Below are 17,406 nucleotides of genomic sequence, written 5' to 3'. Positions count from 1 at the left end.
GATGAAATGGTTTATCTCCTAATACTTTAATTCCAAGATTGTCCTTGATTCTTAAATAGGTAAAGCTAATATTGGTATCTATGGTTTATTTCATTTGGGAAGGACTTCAATACTAACCTAAGGTTAGGCTCCATAGAGAATGATGTGATCATCAATATCTATGTTTAACATAAATGGGTTCTCTCTCTAGGAATTGTCTTGAATAATATCCTAGGGTTCTTCTTAAAGATGGTAATTTGACTACATGAATGCATATCCAAGGTTTAGCTCAAAGTTTGCCATTGCTTCTCTAATAAACAATATAGAACTCTCACCTCTCTAGAGTTTGATGTATATTAATTTGGAATAGAGAAGGATATATATTTCTAGAGTTGATCTCCTTGTCATGTTTCCAAGAATGAAGTAAAATGAATACCATGAGGCTCATGGTAGGAACATAGATTGGTTTAAGACATGGAAAAGATAAGTCAAGAATAGTTTCTCCAATTATTGTTACTTGATTTCCAATTAAATGGATGTTCATATGTTATGGCAAGGATTACCATATTATGATCTTTTATAAGATCAAGCAATTAATCATTGATTAAAGTGTTATTGTTTTAGTTTTAATTCCATTTGATCTAATCCCTTAGATCAAATCATCTCTACCCAAAACAAGGTTTTATCAAAGATCACATTGAGGTTTATAGAGTTTGACTTGATGAGCTACTTCAATTCCACCAACGTCAAGTGAAACTTCAGTTACTGTGACTGTTTTACTTTAAAGCGCGAAAATTCCCCAGATTTTCTATGCATGAATGCAATGCACACATCAATTTCCTCTATTTTTGTAACCCCAAATCCTGGGATATTACATGTGGTTCCGGCCGAACACGGAGCCGCGCCTCCGATTCAGCAGCTTCGCGCGGTCCTCCAGGTCCTTGACGGAGAGGAGGAGCATGGTGGCCTCCATCTCGTCATCCTGGAGCAGCTCGTCGAGGTCGGAATCGTTGGAGCTTGACGAATCCGACAGATCGAACTCGTCGCCCGAGCTCATCCTCGATTCGGACGGAGCGGCAGCGGCGGCGGTGGGGGCGGCAGCCGGAGTTGGGCGAGGAACAGCGGGCGGGGTGCGGGGCGACCGGCGCTACCTCCGAGATGTGGGGCTCGGGCGAATCGGGCGGGGCGGCGGCGGCGGAGTGTGGTGGCGGTGCGGGGAAGGAGCGAGCGAGCGGTAGCGTCAGCTGAAATTTCAGCGCGCCCTAGATAGGGATCGGGAGTTCGGTTCGCTCGATCGACCCCTACAAATACAGGCCGCTTTGAATTTTCGGTCTTGGCCCGAAACAAGTTTTTCGGTTTTGACCCTTTTAGGTCACTGATCGGCGCCAAATTTTAGCTCGAACTCGTAAACTGACGGTATGTCTGAACTGATCTCTCCACTTCCTCTCCACTTCTCCAGTCTCCGCCGGCCGGTACATTTCTTTCTTCCTCTCCGTAATCCTGACTTACCAACCCGACCCAACGCCGATCTGAATCTCTCCTAGAGTCCTGACTTCCTTCTCCAGTCGACTCCGACGCCGACGCCTCAAGCTTCTCTCCCCTCCGCCGCCTCTCAGGCGCGTCGCCGGCATCGCCGTTCCAGCTCTTCGCTCATCGCGACATCGCATACCTGCTGGCTGCTGGCCATCGGGTTTTGAGGTATGAGCCTGTTTTCAGCTGCAATTACTTCAACCCCACCGGTCTCCCCGATTTCTGCGTGCGCCGGTCCACACTCAGGCACACCTCTAGTTCCGCCCCTGCCGGCACACTGCCAATGTGCTGATGCCTACCTCGAGGAGCTAGTTATGTGGGTTCTGTCCTGCTGGATTGATACTTGAATATACGATGAGCTCACATAGTTTTTGCTAGATTGCTGTGGTCCAATTGGGCCGTTGGCATGCTGATGTTACCATCAGCTATATTTAACTGCCGACCATCCTATGCAGTGGCGGACCTTGCAGAAAATCCTTGGGGGGGCGAAGCTTCAAATTAACATGTAAATTTATTGGGAACACCAAATTATATGACAACAAAAAGCTAGAATTTGTAGTATTTTCAAATACTTATATAATTCGATTGATTTGTCCATAAGATAGGTTCAACAGCAGCAATATATGCCAAAACTACTCGGAAACAAAAGAAAAGAACTCGCTTGTATCATATATCTCAGAGAAAGAGTACAGATTTTCTTGTGATGTCATATATTTTCCAAAGCAAGAACACCCCCACAAAACCAGATCAGGTACTAACAATTTCATATTATATTACACACTGGTATTATTAACCCCAAAAAACTCGGTTTGTACTGGTTCCGACAATTACCTAAGAAATGGAAGTGGTCATGAAATCTGGTAACCTTCAGTACAATGTGCTACAGAAACAACAATTTGTAAACACAGTTTAGATTTACTGCAAAGTTCTTTACATAGCTGGAATTTTCCTCAAATCGAAGATGCAAGAATGAGAACTAAATTGAAACTGGGACTTTAGAATCACAGGCGAAATTACCAGCAGCAGCTAGGAAAGAGAGGGTCCGCCTCGCCGGCTGGCCAGCAGCCCGCAGCTGCAGCCTGCAGCCGAGGTCGTGAGGAGGCAATTGGAGCGAGCGGGCAGGCGGAGTTTGCGCGCAGGATCTTCATAGGCGGATATGGTGGAGCGCCCGCGGAGACCCAGCGCTGGAGGCGGAGGAGTTGGAGTGTGGGATGTGGTCGACCGGCTCACCGGCAGCACGAGCGACGGGAGCACATCGCACAGTCGCAGTCGTTGGTGTCCTCGCGTAGATGCAGTGCAGACAGGTCTATTTTTTTTTTCCTTTGAGCGGACGATGCATTTTGCTGGGGAGCCTGGCGTATGGGCTGAAAATACTGCCGAGTACTACTAAAATCTGCATTTTGCTGGGGGGCGACGGCCCATTTCGCCCCCACTAAGGTCCGCCTGTGATCCTATGACCCGTAAGCTAAAACACATTGTTCATGCTCTGGTTTTTGTTATTCGTTTGGTTTCCTTCCGTATTTCATCTATATTACTCCCTCCGTCCATAAATAGATGCCAAAGATTTATTTAAATTCAGATGTATGTATACATTAAATCGTGTCTAGATACATTCAAATTTAGAAAAACTTTTGGCATCTATTTATGAACAGAGGTAGTACTATATTAATCTTATGTATAACCTGTTGCTTGTATGTATCTCATATCAATGCCTTCTTATTTTAATGCGACCTCATGTGCAGGAGGCAGACAAGGAATGATGAATGTCGATACCACCATAAATGGCGTTTCTGTCCAAGAAAATACCCTGCCTGGAGGAGATAGGATGAATTTAGTTGGAACCAACATGGAAAGCCTTACAAGAGTAGAACTCGAACTTGCATTTGCCTCTGAGAAATTACTAAATTTGGAGATGCTGGTGATGGAAATAGCTCGCCGAGCTACTGATTTTGAGCCTCTTACCTGGGAAAACGAATCTGTTTCTTCCGAGACTGCTGAAAATGCTTTCGAGTTGGACCTCTTGTACGGTATCCTCGATGCAGAAGTCCAAGAGTTAGATGACATGATTAGTTCTCTTCAGATTGACGCTAGAAATGTTGAGCACAAGGTTTATGATGAAGAGTCTGGAGGCAAGGTTAAAGCTAAGCTGGATGCTGCTATGTCTTCTTTGAAACAGATGCAGGATCTAATTGCTGATATCAGAAAGGAGTCTGCAAAGTTCGAGAAAGCTATTGAGTTTTCCAGCGACCAAGCAGGTAATGCCCACCTATCCCTATGTTCTGTATGCGTCAACTGCATCCCTTTCTAACTGCACTTGTACAGGAATTACTGAACACGGTGTGTGTGAAAATGGTCATATGTCATCCGACACTAGTATGCAGACAGAAGATCAACGGAGAAATGTTTTGCAGATGCTAGAGCAATCCATAGCAAGTGAGCTAGATCTTGAAAAGAAGCTCTCTGATTCGAGATATGTTGTAGAAGAACTTGAAATGAAGCTTCATCACCGAAAACAAGAAATATATTTCCTAGAAGAATTAACAGAAACTAATTCGGGGAGATTGTTTGAAGCAGAAAATGCTTCTGAGTTACTCTTGGGAACATCCAGGGAACTTATAAGTAGACTTAATACCACACAGTTCCATTTAAGTGCATCCATATCTAGAGAAGATGATCTCAACTCGAAGTTAGAAGACAGCTTGATGGAACTATCTTTTCTGAAAACAAACCAAGAGACGAGGATGCAAGAAGATAGTAAAAAAGTTGCAGCTGAAGAAGCTGTGCAGAATCAGGCGTTGTTGTCCTTGCAACATAAAGTGGAGGAACTAGAAAAACATATAAGGGAATCTGATTCGCAGTTGTTGTTAGCAAAGGCATCATCAGAAGCAAGTCAGGAAAAGCAGAATGTGCTGCACACTGAGCTAAGCACACTGGAAACTATTGTTAAGAATCTCAAAGATGATGTCTTGAGAGCTGAAAATAGAGCACAAAATGCTGAGGTAAGGTGCATGCAGTTAACGAAAGATAATATTGAACTCAGTGGGGAGCTAAGCTCTCTTAAAAGCCAGGGTTCAGACAAGGCCAATCTTCTGGAGAGGGAATTGATGGAGTCAAATGCCCAGTTGGAGCATGCAAAGGCATCAGTTGATGCCATTGTTGAACAGAAGATTATGCTGAAATCTACAATATCTGACATGGAGCATATGATTGAAGATCTGAAAGGAAAGCTTTCTAAAGCTGAAACCAGGGCTCTAAATGCTGAATCAAAGTGTACATTATTAACTGACACTAATTTGGAACTTAGTGAAGAGCTATCATTTCTGAGAGGTCGAGTTGAAAGTCTAGAAAACTCGTTACGTGAAGCCAACCATGTGAAAATATCCACTGTCAAGGACATTGGTATCAGAACTAAAATTATTACTGACTTGGTCACAAAACTAGCAATGGAAAGAGAACGACTTCATCTCCAGGTATATGCACGATTGCATACACACCATTAAAGTTCTTCATTATTGACTCTTATTGCTGCTTCCTCATTCCTGTGCATACACGTTTTTTTAGGGGTCCTGTACATACAGGCTAACATGATGATTCAGTCATTCCGAAGAATTCTTAAATATGATAATTTGATTTTTATGTGCTGGGTTGATATTTTGGATTCCAACTTTAGATAGTTAATAAATTAACCATAACTTATAAGATTCCTAGTAACTCTTAAGAGTTTGCATGGAACTCTGTTTGAATGTTGAATGGCTATATTTTGGAGTTTGGACAGATGGAACCAGACATACTGTTTTTGGTATTTGATTAGTCTTGTTGATGACTTGATGTTGGTACAAACTGTATGTGCTGGAACTTGAGATGATAGTTGATAACTCGGTATGAATGCGACTTGGATAGTTGGCGATATTTTTGTCAAAACTTCGGCGCATCATAGAATGAGCAACACACGTACCCTCTTAAATTAGATTAATAATCCTTAAGCTTTATGGTCAAGAGTTATCCTATATAGAGGTACCTGTATACAGTCACAGAGCTCTTTTCATAATACTGTTTGGTATGCCTATTGAGTTATTCCTAATTGTCATGACCCTTTTAGATTGGAACATATTCACTAAACATTAATTATGAGCTTTTGGTTTCAGTCTGCATGCTAAGGTACCTTAAGTAGCTTCGAACTTTTGACTTAGTGCCTATTGAGTTATTCCTAATTGTCATGACCCTTTTAGATTGGAACATATTCACTAAACATTAATTATGAGCTTCTGGTTTCAGTCTGCATGCTAAGGTACCTTAAGTAGCTTCGAACTTTTGACTTAGCAATTGTTGTTCTCTGTTTCTGCCAATGGTTTTTCTTAATTATCGGTGTTCCATGTGATATTTGGATAGCATAAATTACCACAGATTTGGATACTGCTTTACATGTTCTTATATTGTGCAATAATCATTAGCTGGTTTGGTCTTAATTGTGCCTGCAGATTTCTATGTTAACAAAGAAGAACAAGATATTGGCTCACAAGTGCAAAGGAAGTGTTAAGGATGGTACGAAGTTGTACAAAAACACTACTGGTAAAGATGTTGAACTTCAGTTCAATAAATTGGCTGAGGGAATAGCTCCAGATTTTTCATCATCAAAAAATGAGGTGGGAGTCTTCTGTAATTGACCTCTTCTTCAAAGTAGAGTTCATGAGCACTGACATCCCTTAGCATATAATGATGTGCTAAGGAGGATGTACAACCTCTCTCTCCACAGTGCCATTTTGAGCTACTTGTACTTCACCACCTACAGTTGCTACTACCTACTAAGCTTACAGAAAACTTAAATTTTTCATATTTAAAATACTCCCTCCGTTCATTAATATAGGATGTTTTGCTAAAATGTCTTATATCAGTGAACGGAGGAAGCCGTATTTATGTCACTTAACTTTAGCAGCTAAGTTTAGCTTCGTTGCTAGTCTGCCCTTAGCGTCGATGCCTACTATTTATTCGTCTTTAGTCTCTCATTAGCATCATGGGATGCGGATGCTCTAATAAGATCAACTGTTGCACCAGGTCTGATTGGCTCTGGTAGAACTTCGGCTAGGCCAATGCCATCGATCAAAAGGCTGGTTACTCTAGGTCAATCATCTTGTCACGCTAAATGCACATTGTAATATACTACTATGGAAAGGAACACCAAATCTTGTATCATATTTTTAGAATTTAACGTTTTAGCGAAGTTCCAGACCGTAGTTTGATGCAGTTTGGTCATTAATTTTGGAAAATGACTTCTGTACAGTTCCCCTTGCGAATGTTATATCTGCGTAACTATTGCTCCACCGATCCGACTTTAGGAATGCAAACAGCTAACGGTGGAAGATGTTGCAGCGCATGGTATTAGGTGCTACCTTGACTTGTAGCTAAAGAACCGAACTACTCTTGGATTGCTGTTTTTTGCGCTGATGTGGCCTGCATTATAAGCACGCTCTCCTTCCAAATATTTACACTTGCACGGTGCTAACATTCTGGATGCAATTGCTAAGTTGCTCAAACTGTCATTGTGTTATAGTATAAACTATAAATGTTTATCCATGTTTTACTGCAGGTGGAGAAACGTGCAGATTCTATCAACGAGGAGGAAACCAAGACAGACGCACCAGAGGAGGGGGACTCCTCTGGCGATGGCACGCTGGAGGCAACACGAACCATAAAGCCTTCGCTGCTCAACTGGAAGTATGTAGCCATGGCATTCGTAGCTGTGCTGGCTGCTGTCCTTGTATACCTGCTAGTTGAAGAAGACGTCAAGGGCCGCATGGCATTGTGATCTTGTTTGTGCTGTATGTTTCATCTTGTTTAATTATCCGGTGTTCCTTCATTTCATTTGTGTTTTGTGGGATACGCAGTTTTGGGTGTTGTATATGCTATCTTGTGCAAGCGCTGCCAGCGGCATCCACTGTAATTAGGTGCCGGATACTGATGTTCACCGGTTTGGGACTTGTGAACACCTCGTTATGGAGGTTAAGGAATGTCAGATAAGTGGGTATGATTATGCTTTTGGTTGTCCTCCATGTGCTTCTAATTTATACTGGGCGAGCATTTGCTTGGTTTCTGGATAAGAGATATGAAATAGTATTCAACATTGGCTTGGCATAGATGAAACGCTTACAATTAGGAGCAAATACTTCAATTCTGATATGAATCTAGCAAAATTTTGCTGCATTGTATTGTGTTTAACTTTGTTACATAATATTTCAGTAGGAAAATACCCATAGGCAGTGGGGCCAAGGAGTGCCATCCACACACCCCCACTCAAAGACTTCACAATACTGAACATCCGTTAGTTTTTTTTTGGTTGGCATATATTACCCTCTATATTGGTTGTAATAACATCTTATATTAAGGAACAGAGTACGGTCAAATCGTCACCCTCAACCCTTATTTAAATCTTTTAGCCCATTTTACGATGATGGTCAAAGCTCTGCCACTGCCTATAAGCAAACAGTTGGTTACCTAAACGGAAAATGAAGAAACATTGCGTGCTTCTTTCGCCACAAGACAGTGGTTTTGCCAAGCATTACTTTGTTAACAGCTTATGGTTATGCATGTGACCTGAACGTTTCAAAACAACATGCTTGATTGTGATTTTGTATCACATCTAATGTCGGCGAGGAGCCAGCCGCCTATGCGCTGCTGTCACTGCTCTCTTATAGGAGCCGGCCTGACGTTGTCGATGAAATCCAGAAAATCTTTGTGCACGTGCCCCTAAGGGCCATCTCTCAAGAGATAAAGTCGTCGCCATTGAACCTTTGAATTGATCAGAATCTTGTAACACTAAACCTATCAGACTGGACGAGATCTACCACTCCATGGGAACAGCGACCAGACGAATCCTCGCCCTCCTCAACGCCACCTCAACGCCACCTCAACGCCATCAACGAGATCGTCGCTGATGAGGTGGAAGAGGAGGCGGGTATACCTTATTATTGTCCCGCAAAACATCGTCAAGAGCCACCATAACGACGATAACGATTGACTAAACTCTAACTTTAGGGACCCTTCTGTAGCCCCGAGCGCAGGTCCGAGGTTCCCACCTCCTCTAGCCACCGGAGTGGCAAGTAGAGAAGCGGGGACCCGTCGATTCCTAGTCGTAGACGACAAGGACAAGGAAGATCCCCGCCTATGTTTCTTTCATAGTAATACATATCCTTAAAACCATATAAAATTCTAATTTAACAAACTGTAAATATATACAAAGGAATTATTAGGAACCGTAGAAAATGACTACAATTAATATTAGGTCAACTGCGCCGGGACAGAAAAAAAAATTATCCACTAGTATAAGACTATCGGAGCATCTTCTGTATTCATGTCTTGTGCTCCAGCTTAATTAAGAGTAGAACTTGAAAGTCTTGGCATCAAGGATGATTTGTCGCAATCCACCAATAGGAGTGAGCAACGTGAGCAGGACTCCGATGACGATGAATACCCAGTTGATGAACCAGGTGGCGCTGTATCGGGCGGGCTTGCGAAGCATGAGCCAGATAATGCATGGAATGAAGTAGGTGGTGGGCGCGAAGGCGAAGCCACCGAAGAAGCCGAGCAGGCCGTCGAAGAAGGGGAATGTCATGCCGACGAACATGGTGAGGGCAACGTAGGCGGAGCGGGCGGTGATGCGGAGAGGGAGGCCTGGGGCGAACTTGAGCTTCTTGACGAGCACGGTCTCCATCATGTCGTAGACGGGCATGGCGTAGACCTGGTAGCTGCCGATGACGTGGACGACGACCATGAGGTTGGCGGCGGCGATGAGCCAGCGCGGCTTGTCGAGCGTGATGAGGACGTTGGGGTTGACGGAGCTGCCGAAGGCGTAGTAGCCGCCGAAGGCGACGGTGAAGTAGCAGAGCGCGACGATGGTGTAGGCGACGACCACGCCACGCCACATGGGCTTCTTCGATGGCTGCTCTGGGGTAGATGGGATGGTGGCCTGGATCTCGAGCACCACGTTGTGGCCGGCGAAGGCGAACGCGACAGCGCCGAGAGCGTTGAGCACGCCGAACACCTGCCCTGCCGTGGACGTGGCCCTGAGCCCGTAGTCGACGGCGGCAGCCCCGACTGGGTGCCCCTTCAGCACCGACGCGAAGAAGGCGACCATGGAGTAGCAGATGGACATGACGGCAGCGGCGGCGGACACGCCGGAGATGGAGTTGAAGTTGGGCATCTGGGCCAGGAGGAAGTGGACGGAGCCGAAGATCATGATGAAGTAGGTGAGCCTGATGTCCTTGCAGTGGCCGTTGCAGACGAGGTCATGGAACTTCTTGAGCGACTGGCCGCCCGTGACCATGTAGACGATGTCGGTGCTCACGTCGACGATGAGCTGCTGAGGCACGATGATCCAGAGACCCAGCTTGTCGCCGAACGCGTGCTGCCCGAGCTCGTGGTACCGGTCAAACCGCTTCCCGGGGACCATCTCGTGCATCTCGACCATCTGCCACAGCGTGTACAGCGTGATCCCGAACGACGACACGATCACCACGACGCCAGGCCCCCAGCCCAGCTGAGACATGGCGAACGGGAGGCCGAGCACACCGGCGCCCACCATGGCCGTGACGTTGTGGAAGGCCGAGTAGTACCACTTGGCGGTGCGCGACGACGTGATGGGGAGCCACTTGTCCAGGTTCACGTCCTTGAGCTTCTCCTCCACCTTCCGCTCCTTCACCGTCTCCACGTACTCCTCCATGATATCCGATTCCGGCGACGACATCTTCGCTGCCGGCGATTCGAGGTATCGATCAACTTATGTCTCAGTTGCTCGAAACCAGCAGAGATCTGTACTACGATCGCGGTTCGTGAGTTGTGTCGGGTGGTTTGCTATTGCTCTGCCGTGGCGGCGTGGCCCTGTCTGCCTTATATAGTCACCGGCAGGTCGCTGGAGGAGCCGTGAGATGTTCGGTCTTCCCAGACGACTCGGAGTTCGCATGTAACGGCGTAGTACTATAGGTTATCTCATCCTTGTCGGACACTACTCGATCAACGTGATCGCGTATAGTACTAAGTGCTTGATTCACGTACAGATACGAGAACGTTCTTTTTGGTTGTGATCACCAATCAGATCAATCGGTTTAATTTGTTGTCCTTGCCGCAGCAGAAATCACAAGACGTCCGGTTACAAACATGTACTGTATCAGGTTCGGCAACGGCGATACGTGGACCGGCCAGACTATCTCACCAGTATGTCCAGATCAACCTGATTTTGCTTCACTCCATAACGGATCTTGTTTTGATCGATAGACTATGCAAAGCAGAGTTTTTCTTTTTGCTAAATCTTTAAAGAGCTCTAAGCTCCCAGGGTTCTGCTGGCCTGTGGTTGATCCAAGGGCGGGACCCACTGTCAGCGACCCAGAGATAACCGACCTGTCACGCGGAAGAAAAACTTCGACACGCTGGTTCAACGCGGAAAACAGTCGCCTCCACCTCCAGTCTTCCCGTTTCCTTTTGCCATTCACCAGCGCCGCCGCCAGCCTCCTCCTCCCCTCCCCCCCCCCCCCCCCCCCCCCACCCATCTGGTCCCAATCCCCATGCACGTGCTGCGTGACCTCCTGGTCGTCGGCGAGCTCGGCAGCGCCGCCGTGGAGGTCACGGGCCCCACGTCTCTGTCCCCTTTGAAGCTCCGGTCCGTCCACTGGTCAGATTTTTCCGGTGTCCGCCCCGACTCCAGGTCACACTGGCCGGAGGTATGGTTTCCTCTACCTTCTCTCCCTTCCCATCTTAGTTTTAGGTAATTACATGGGCAATCAAGAACAAGGTAGATGGATCGAAGAATTATTTTGGATGGATTGTGCGCTATTTGGTCTGTCTAGAGTTTTCATATTTATGCCTGTGCAACATCACGAAAATAATTGATTTGGTTAATTTGATTGGAAGTATACTTGTTCAGTACTTTCACAAAAACCTAGAACTTGTGCACTGCACAAGATATCTGGTACTGTTAGATAATTTGAATCTAATGCAATCTAAGAATAGCTCATTTATATGTAGTAATCCGTGGCCGTGAAAATTCTAGAAGAGTAATCTGCTACTCTTTGCCAGCATCGAGTATATTTTGAAGTCACATTGTTTTGAAAGGATAGCTAAAACGTTTTTGTGTGTGCTCACATCATCTGGGACGAGGCAACAGAACGCCATGAAGGAAAAGATTCTGCTCGAGCTACAGTAGGAGGATATGAGGAAGGTGGACCAGGCCAACCTCTGCTGAGCCCTGGTGTGGCAGGCCTTCGTCGATGCCCAAGCTAAGATTGCCGACATCGTTTCCGCCATGGGTGAGCTGCTGGTTCACGTCAGGCAGGTTAGTTACTAACTCACTATTACACAACTCTATGAGAAATCTAGCGCTGAGAGTTGAACCTTTTATACAATAAACTTAGGCAATAAACTAAGTTGAATCCATGTCAGGGCAGGCAGGTTGGTCCTCTTTGAACAGTTTCTTTTTCAAGTAACACTATTCTTGGAGAAAAGCATGTGTTCAGCTGTTGATACAATTAAATTAGGTATAAAACAGAGTTATCTGACGACCGTAAGTTCTGTTGTGTCAACAGAGTCATTTTGCCTTAATTTTTTAGGTACTCGGCCTATGATTCTGGTTGCAAAAGTAGGATGCGCTTCGTGAGGCATGTCGTGCTACTTGATACAGTACTTATGTTTTGCTCATAGTGTCTAACTGTCTATCATAAAATTATCCCCAGTAGTACACCTTTCATTTCCTGGAAGTTCTCTATGTCAAGTAGTTAGAGACCCTACACTCGGTTTAAAGCATGAACTACCACTCCATGTTCATAACTACAGTTAACTCTGCCTGAATTTTATGTAACTATTTTTGGCCAGCTTTTAGCTAGTGCTCTGGCAGGTATTTGTTGCATCCATGTCTGTAAGAATAGAACCAGTAGAGAGTTGTCTGAGGCTTCAGCCCTAGAAGTGTAACTCAATTGCACGGAGTAACCTTAATCGATGGAAAGTAGTCAATAGGCCTGCCAAGCAAGGCTGTAAGGCGTTGCGCATCCGGAAAGATTTCCTCGAGTGAGCACTTTCTTTATACCCAATTGTAAAGGAGAGTGACGAGGACTAGGATTACAGCAATAAAACAGAAAGTCTCACGAAAAGCAACGTGGCAATCAGATTTGATATTAATAACTTCTACAAGAAGTTAAATATAGGCAAAATTATACATCCTAAAGAGCTCTAAGCTCCCAAGGATGTGAGCGCCTGTGGGCATTCCTAACATCCCTATCGTGGATCCCACTCGCAGCAAAGGTAAGGATAGAGTTTGGCTTCCTCTTGTTTCCATCTCTTTCCCCCGGATTGTGATCTTCAGTGAGCATAAACGATGGTAGCAGTAGCAGATAGGACCTAGCCAAGAATATTGGAAGGGACATACACTTAATATATTCTTTCAGCATACACTGCATCGTCGATGAATAGGCCCGGCCTGGTGGAGGCCGGACAACCATGTCCAGCAGCAGATCGTATAAAGAGTCAACGTAAAGTCACCGGACAGCACCGGCAATATCGCCACCACTGCCCCGTTTGGCTCCCTTATTTCCCCTTCACTCTCCTAACATCTGCATCTTTGTTCATAAGGTCACCGTATAGTTATTCACGTAGATATCATCTGAAATAATCAGTTATATTTATGCTTGAAAGCTATCAAAGCTAATGCCTACTCACTTATCTGTTTATACGTTTTATTTTCATTAGTGATTTTGTGATAGTCAGTAGTTGAAACAAGACTGAGATGTTTGCTCCACTAATTAAGATCAAAGTACATGGTTTAAAACTTCAAATGCTCGAAATTTTTCTTATATACAAGGAGATGGTTTAAACCTGCCATTGGCGGTATTCCAGCATATATAATTTCATGGCGTTGATTCAGCTTTTACCTGCATTGCACCAAGTTGAACTTCGGTCTGAAGTTACAAAGAAACATGTACTCTGACATAAGCGAGTTTGTGTAAATTAGATCTTATAGAAATTCTTCGATGTGGGTATAATTAACGCATTGTTTTACTTCTGCAACAGCTAAATTGTGTAGTTTGACAGAACAGATATGCTTAATTATATCATATTGGCATGTCCTGCATAAGTTGCTGAAATTTGTTTCTTCACATGAACTTAGCTGTATGATAGCTCTGTTCATTGCAAAGTTCTATTTTAATTATATCCAGCGATTACAAAATTGTAGTGCTCTGAATGCGCTTCTTAATATAGGATTAGCCACTATGCTTTGTATCACCTTAACTTCCAATTCCTTACCTCCAAAAAAAAGGTAGTTCTTATAGTGATCAGTTGCTTTCAAGACATTTGAAATTCACTAGATCTACACTATCGTATTTGTACAATAAAATAGCTTTTATTGTGAAATGAGTTATCAACTAGGGTTCTTTAATTTTTAATCTCCGTTGTTTCTATACAAATACGTATCATAGTTTTTTTTATTCACGAAAAGGTCTGTTCAGCCACAATAAACGATGGTAGCAGTAGCAGATAGGACCTAGCCAAGAATATTGGAAGGGACATACACTTAATATATTCTTTCAGCATACACTGCATCGTCGATGAATAGGCCCGGCCTGGTGGAGGCCGGACAACCATGTCCAGCAGCAGATCGTATAAAGAGTCAACGTAAAGTCACCGGACAGCACCGGCAATATCGCCACCACTGCCCCGTTTGGCTCCCTTATTTCCCCTTCACTCTCCTAACATCTGCATCTTTGTTCATAAGGTCACCGTATAGTTATTCACGTAGATATCATCTGAAATAATCAGTTATATGTATGCTTGAAAGCTATCAAAGCTAATGCCTACTCACTTATCTGTTTATACGTTTTATTTTCATTAGTGATTTTGTGATAGTCAGTAGTTGAAACAAGACTGAGATGTTTGCTCCACTAATTAAGATCAAAGTACATGGTTTAAAACTTGAAATGCTCGAAATTTTTCTTATATACGAGGAGATGGTTTAAACCTGCCATTGGCGGTATTCCAGCATATATAATTTCATGGCGTTGATTCAGCTTTTACCTGCATTGCACCAAGTTGAACTTCGGTCTGAAGTTACAAAGAAACATGTACTCTGACATAAGCGAGTTTGTGTAAATTAGATCTTATAGAAATTCTTCGATGTGGGTATAATTAACGCATTGTTTTACTTCTGCAACAGCTAAATTGTGTAGTTTGACAGAACAGATATGCTTAATTATATCATATTGGCATGTCCTGCATAAGTTGCTGAAATTTGTTTCTTCACATGAACTTAGCTGTATGATAGCTCTGTTCATTGCAAAGTTCTATTTTAATTATATCCAGCGATTACAAAATTGTAGTGCTCTGAATGCGCTTCTTAATATAGGATTAGCCACTATGCTTTGTATCACCTTAACTTCCAATTCCTTACCTCCAAAAAAAGGTAGTTCTTATAGTGATCAGTTGCTTTCAAGACATTTGAAATTCACTAGATCTACACTATCGTATTTGTACAATAAAATAGCTTTTATTGTGAAATGAGTTATCAACTAGGGTTCTTTAATTTTTTAATCTCCGTTGTTTCTATACAAATACGTATCATAGTTTTTTTTATTCACGAAAAGGTCTGTTCAGCCACAATAAACGATGGTAGCAGTAGCAGATAGGACCTAGCCAAGAATATTGGAAGGGACATACACTTAATATATTCTTTCAGCATACACTGCATCGTCGATGAATAGGCCCGGCCTGGTGGAGGCCGGACAACCATGTCCAGCAGCAGATCGTATAAAGAGTCAACGTAAAGTCACCGGACAGCACCGGCAATATCGCCACCACTGCCCCGTTTGGCTCCCTTATTTCCCCTTCACTCTCCTAACATCTGCATCTTTGTTCATAAGGTCACCGTATAGTTATTCACGTAGATATCATCTGAAATAATCAGTTATATGTATGCTTGAAAGCTATCAAAGCTAATGCCTACTCACTTATCTGTTTATACGTTTTATTTTCATTAGTGATTTTGTGATAGTCAGTAGTTGAAACAAGACTGAGATGTTTGCTCCACTAATTAAGATCAAAGTACATGGTTTAAAACTTCAAATGCTCGAAATTTTTCTTATATACGAGGAGATGGTTTAAACCTGCCATTGGCGGTATTCCAGCATATATAATTTCATGGCGTTGATTCAGCTTTTACCTGCATTGCACCAAGTTGAACTTCGGTCTGAAGTTACAAAGAAACATGTACTCTGACATAAGCGAGTTTGTGTAAATTAGATCTTATAGAAATTCTTCGATGTGGGTATAATTAACGCATTGTTTTACTTCTGCAACAGCTAAATTGTGTAGTTTGACAGAACAGATATGCTTAATTATATCATATTGGCATGTCCTGCATAAGTTGCTGAAATTTGTTTCTTCACATGAACTTAGCTGTATGATAGCTCTGTTCATTGCAAAGTTCTATTTTAATTATATCCAGCGATTACAAAATTGTAGTGCTCTGAATGTGCTTCTTAATATAGGATTAGCCACTATGCTTTGTATCACCTTAACTTCCAATTCCTTACCTCCAAAAAAAGGTAGTTCTTATAGTGATCAGTTGCTTTCAAGACATTTGAAATTCACTAGATCTACACTATCGTATTTGTACAATAAAATAGCTTTTATTGTGAAATGAGTTATCAACTAGGGTTCTTTAATTTTTAATCTCCGTTGTTTCTATACAAATACGTATCATAGTTTTTTTTATTCACGAAAAGGTCTGTTCAGCCACAAACAAAACTGTATTATATTTGACATACTTTAACTGCTACCAAAGTCTTAGATTTTTGTTCTCATAGAAGTTGGTTGTTGTGCATATTTAAATGCTATTTTTTATGATTGTTTTCACAGGTTAAGTGACTGCCTCCAGTGTTCTTTGGTCATGGCCATGGCTAAAAGGAGGTGAGAATTGTTGAGTAGATGGAATCTTTTTTGATACATCGAACCTTCGCTGAATATATATCTTAGTCTTAACAAATTTTAAGTTGTTTTAATTATCAAAGTTACTCATATATGTTTGTTTCTCTTGATTCACAAATTCTGCAAGAATGCCATTCCCTTAGTGTCGTCTATGACCTCTTTTGGTATCATTTAATTTTTTTTTGTAGTACCCTTAATCTCTGACTTTGTCCATTCTGTACTTAGAGGTAGTTGTCAAATTATGACTGGAGCTGATCTTCCTTGATTATATCAATTAGCACATTCGGTATATTCATTGCCAAGGCAAGAGCATGGTGGGTAGACTGTGCTATTTTTGCCGCATGTAATACTAAGATTTCCTGTAATATTTTCTTTTGATATTTGTAGACTTTCATGAAGCATGACATTAATTTTTTTTTTGGAAACTATTCTTGGTGAATTGATTTGTTGTTCAGTTGGTCCTTCAGAATTTGTAATGCTTTTTAATCATTTTTTCTCCATAAATATATTTTGATCCTTCTAACAGAATTTCTAGCATTTTTTATTGCATCACATGTGCAATGCATTAAGATCATAATGACATTGTGATAAACTTTATTTGTAATTGCTTATCGTTTTCGTTTGATGTCCTGTAGACTCATGAGTACATGTAGTTTATCATTGATATCTTGCTTTGATGTGAAACATGAAGCAACGCATGGAGATGTGCCATCTTTTTATTCCTTTGTCAAAGCTCATCCTACACATTCTACATTGCATTCTTTTTTTCTTTGTTTATGAACACCATATATTTATTGCACATGCCTATGTCCCCAGCAGCAAATCCCAAAGTTTCAGCATCCTTTGAGAGAAGGGCAGGTGTGTACTATTCTTGAAAAAGAAATCTTTTCCGGTCACAAGACCATACTGCTCACCCAGCCACCGAAAAAGTTAAACATATAA

At 42.7% G+C, this 17,406-nt stretch overlaps 2 protein-coding genes across 2 annotated transcripts; one reads left to right on the top strand and one right to left on the bottom strand.

Annotated features, from left to right (window-relative positions):
- Nucleotides 1-3,254: 3,254 nt before the first annotated feature.
- On the top strand, nucleotides 3,255-7,497 carry LOC124649371 (WPP domain-interacting tail-anchored protein 1-like). Its single transcript, XM_047189017.1, has 4 exons — nucleotides 3,255-3,764; nucleotides 3,832-4,979; nucleotides 5,988-6,152; nucleotides 7,094-7,497. The coding sequence occupies exons 1-4, from the start codon at nucleotides 3,266-3,268 to the stop codon at nucleotides 7,310-7,312; spliced, it is 2,031 nt and encodes a 676-aa protein (XP_047044973.1). The 5' UTR covers nucleotides 3,255-3,265; the 3' UTR covers nucleotides 7,313-7,497.
- A 1,378-nt stretch (nucleotides 7,498-8,875) lies between these two features.
- Nucleotides 8,876-10,177, bottom strand: LOC124649457 (lysine histidine transporter 1-like). Its single transcript, XM_047189087.1, has one exon. The coding sequence runs from the start codon at nucleotides 10,082-10,084 to the stop codon at nucleotides 8,876-8,878; it is 1,209 nt and encodes a 402-aa protein (XP_047045043.1). The 5' UTR covers nucleotides 10,085-10,177.
- Nucleotides 10,178-17,406: the final 7,229 nt, after the last annotated feature.

The sequence above is a fragment of the Lolium rigidum genome, chromosome 4 (genome assembly GCF_022539505.1).
Source record: "Lolium rigidum isolate FL_2022 chromosome 4, APGP_CSIRO_Lrig_0.1, whole genome shotgun sequence".
In the NCBI taxonomy this organism is placed as follows: domain Eukaryota; kingdom Viridiplantae; phylum Streptophyta; class Magnoliopsida; order Poales; family Poaceae; genus Lolium; species Lolium rigidum.
The sequence above is the reverse complement of the archived record's forward strand: the minus strand, read 5'-3'. Positions and strand labels throughout refer to the sequence as shown.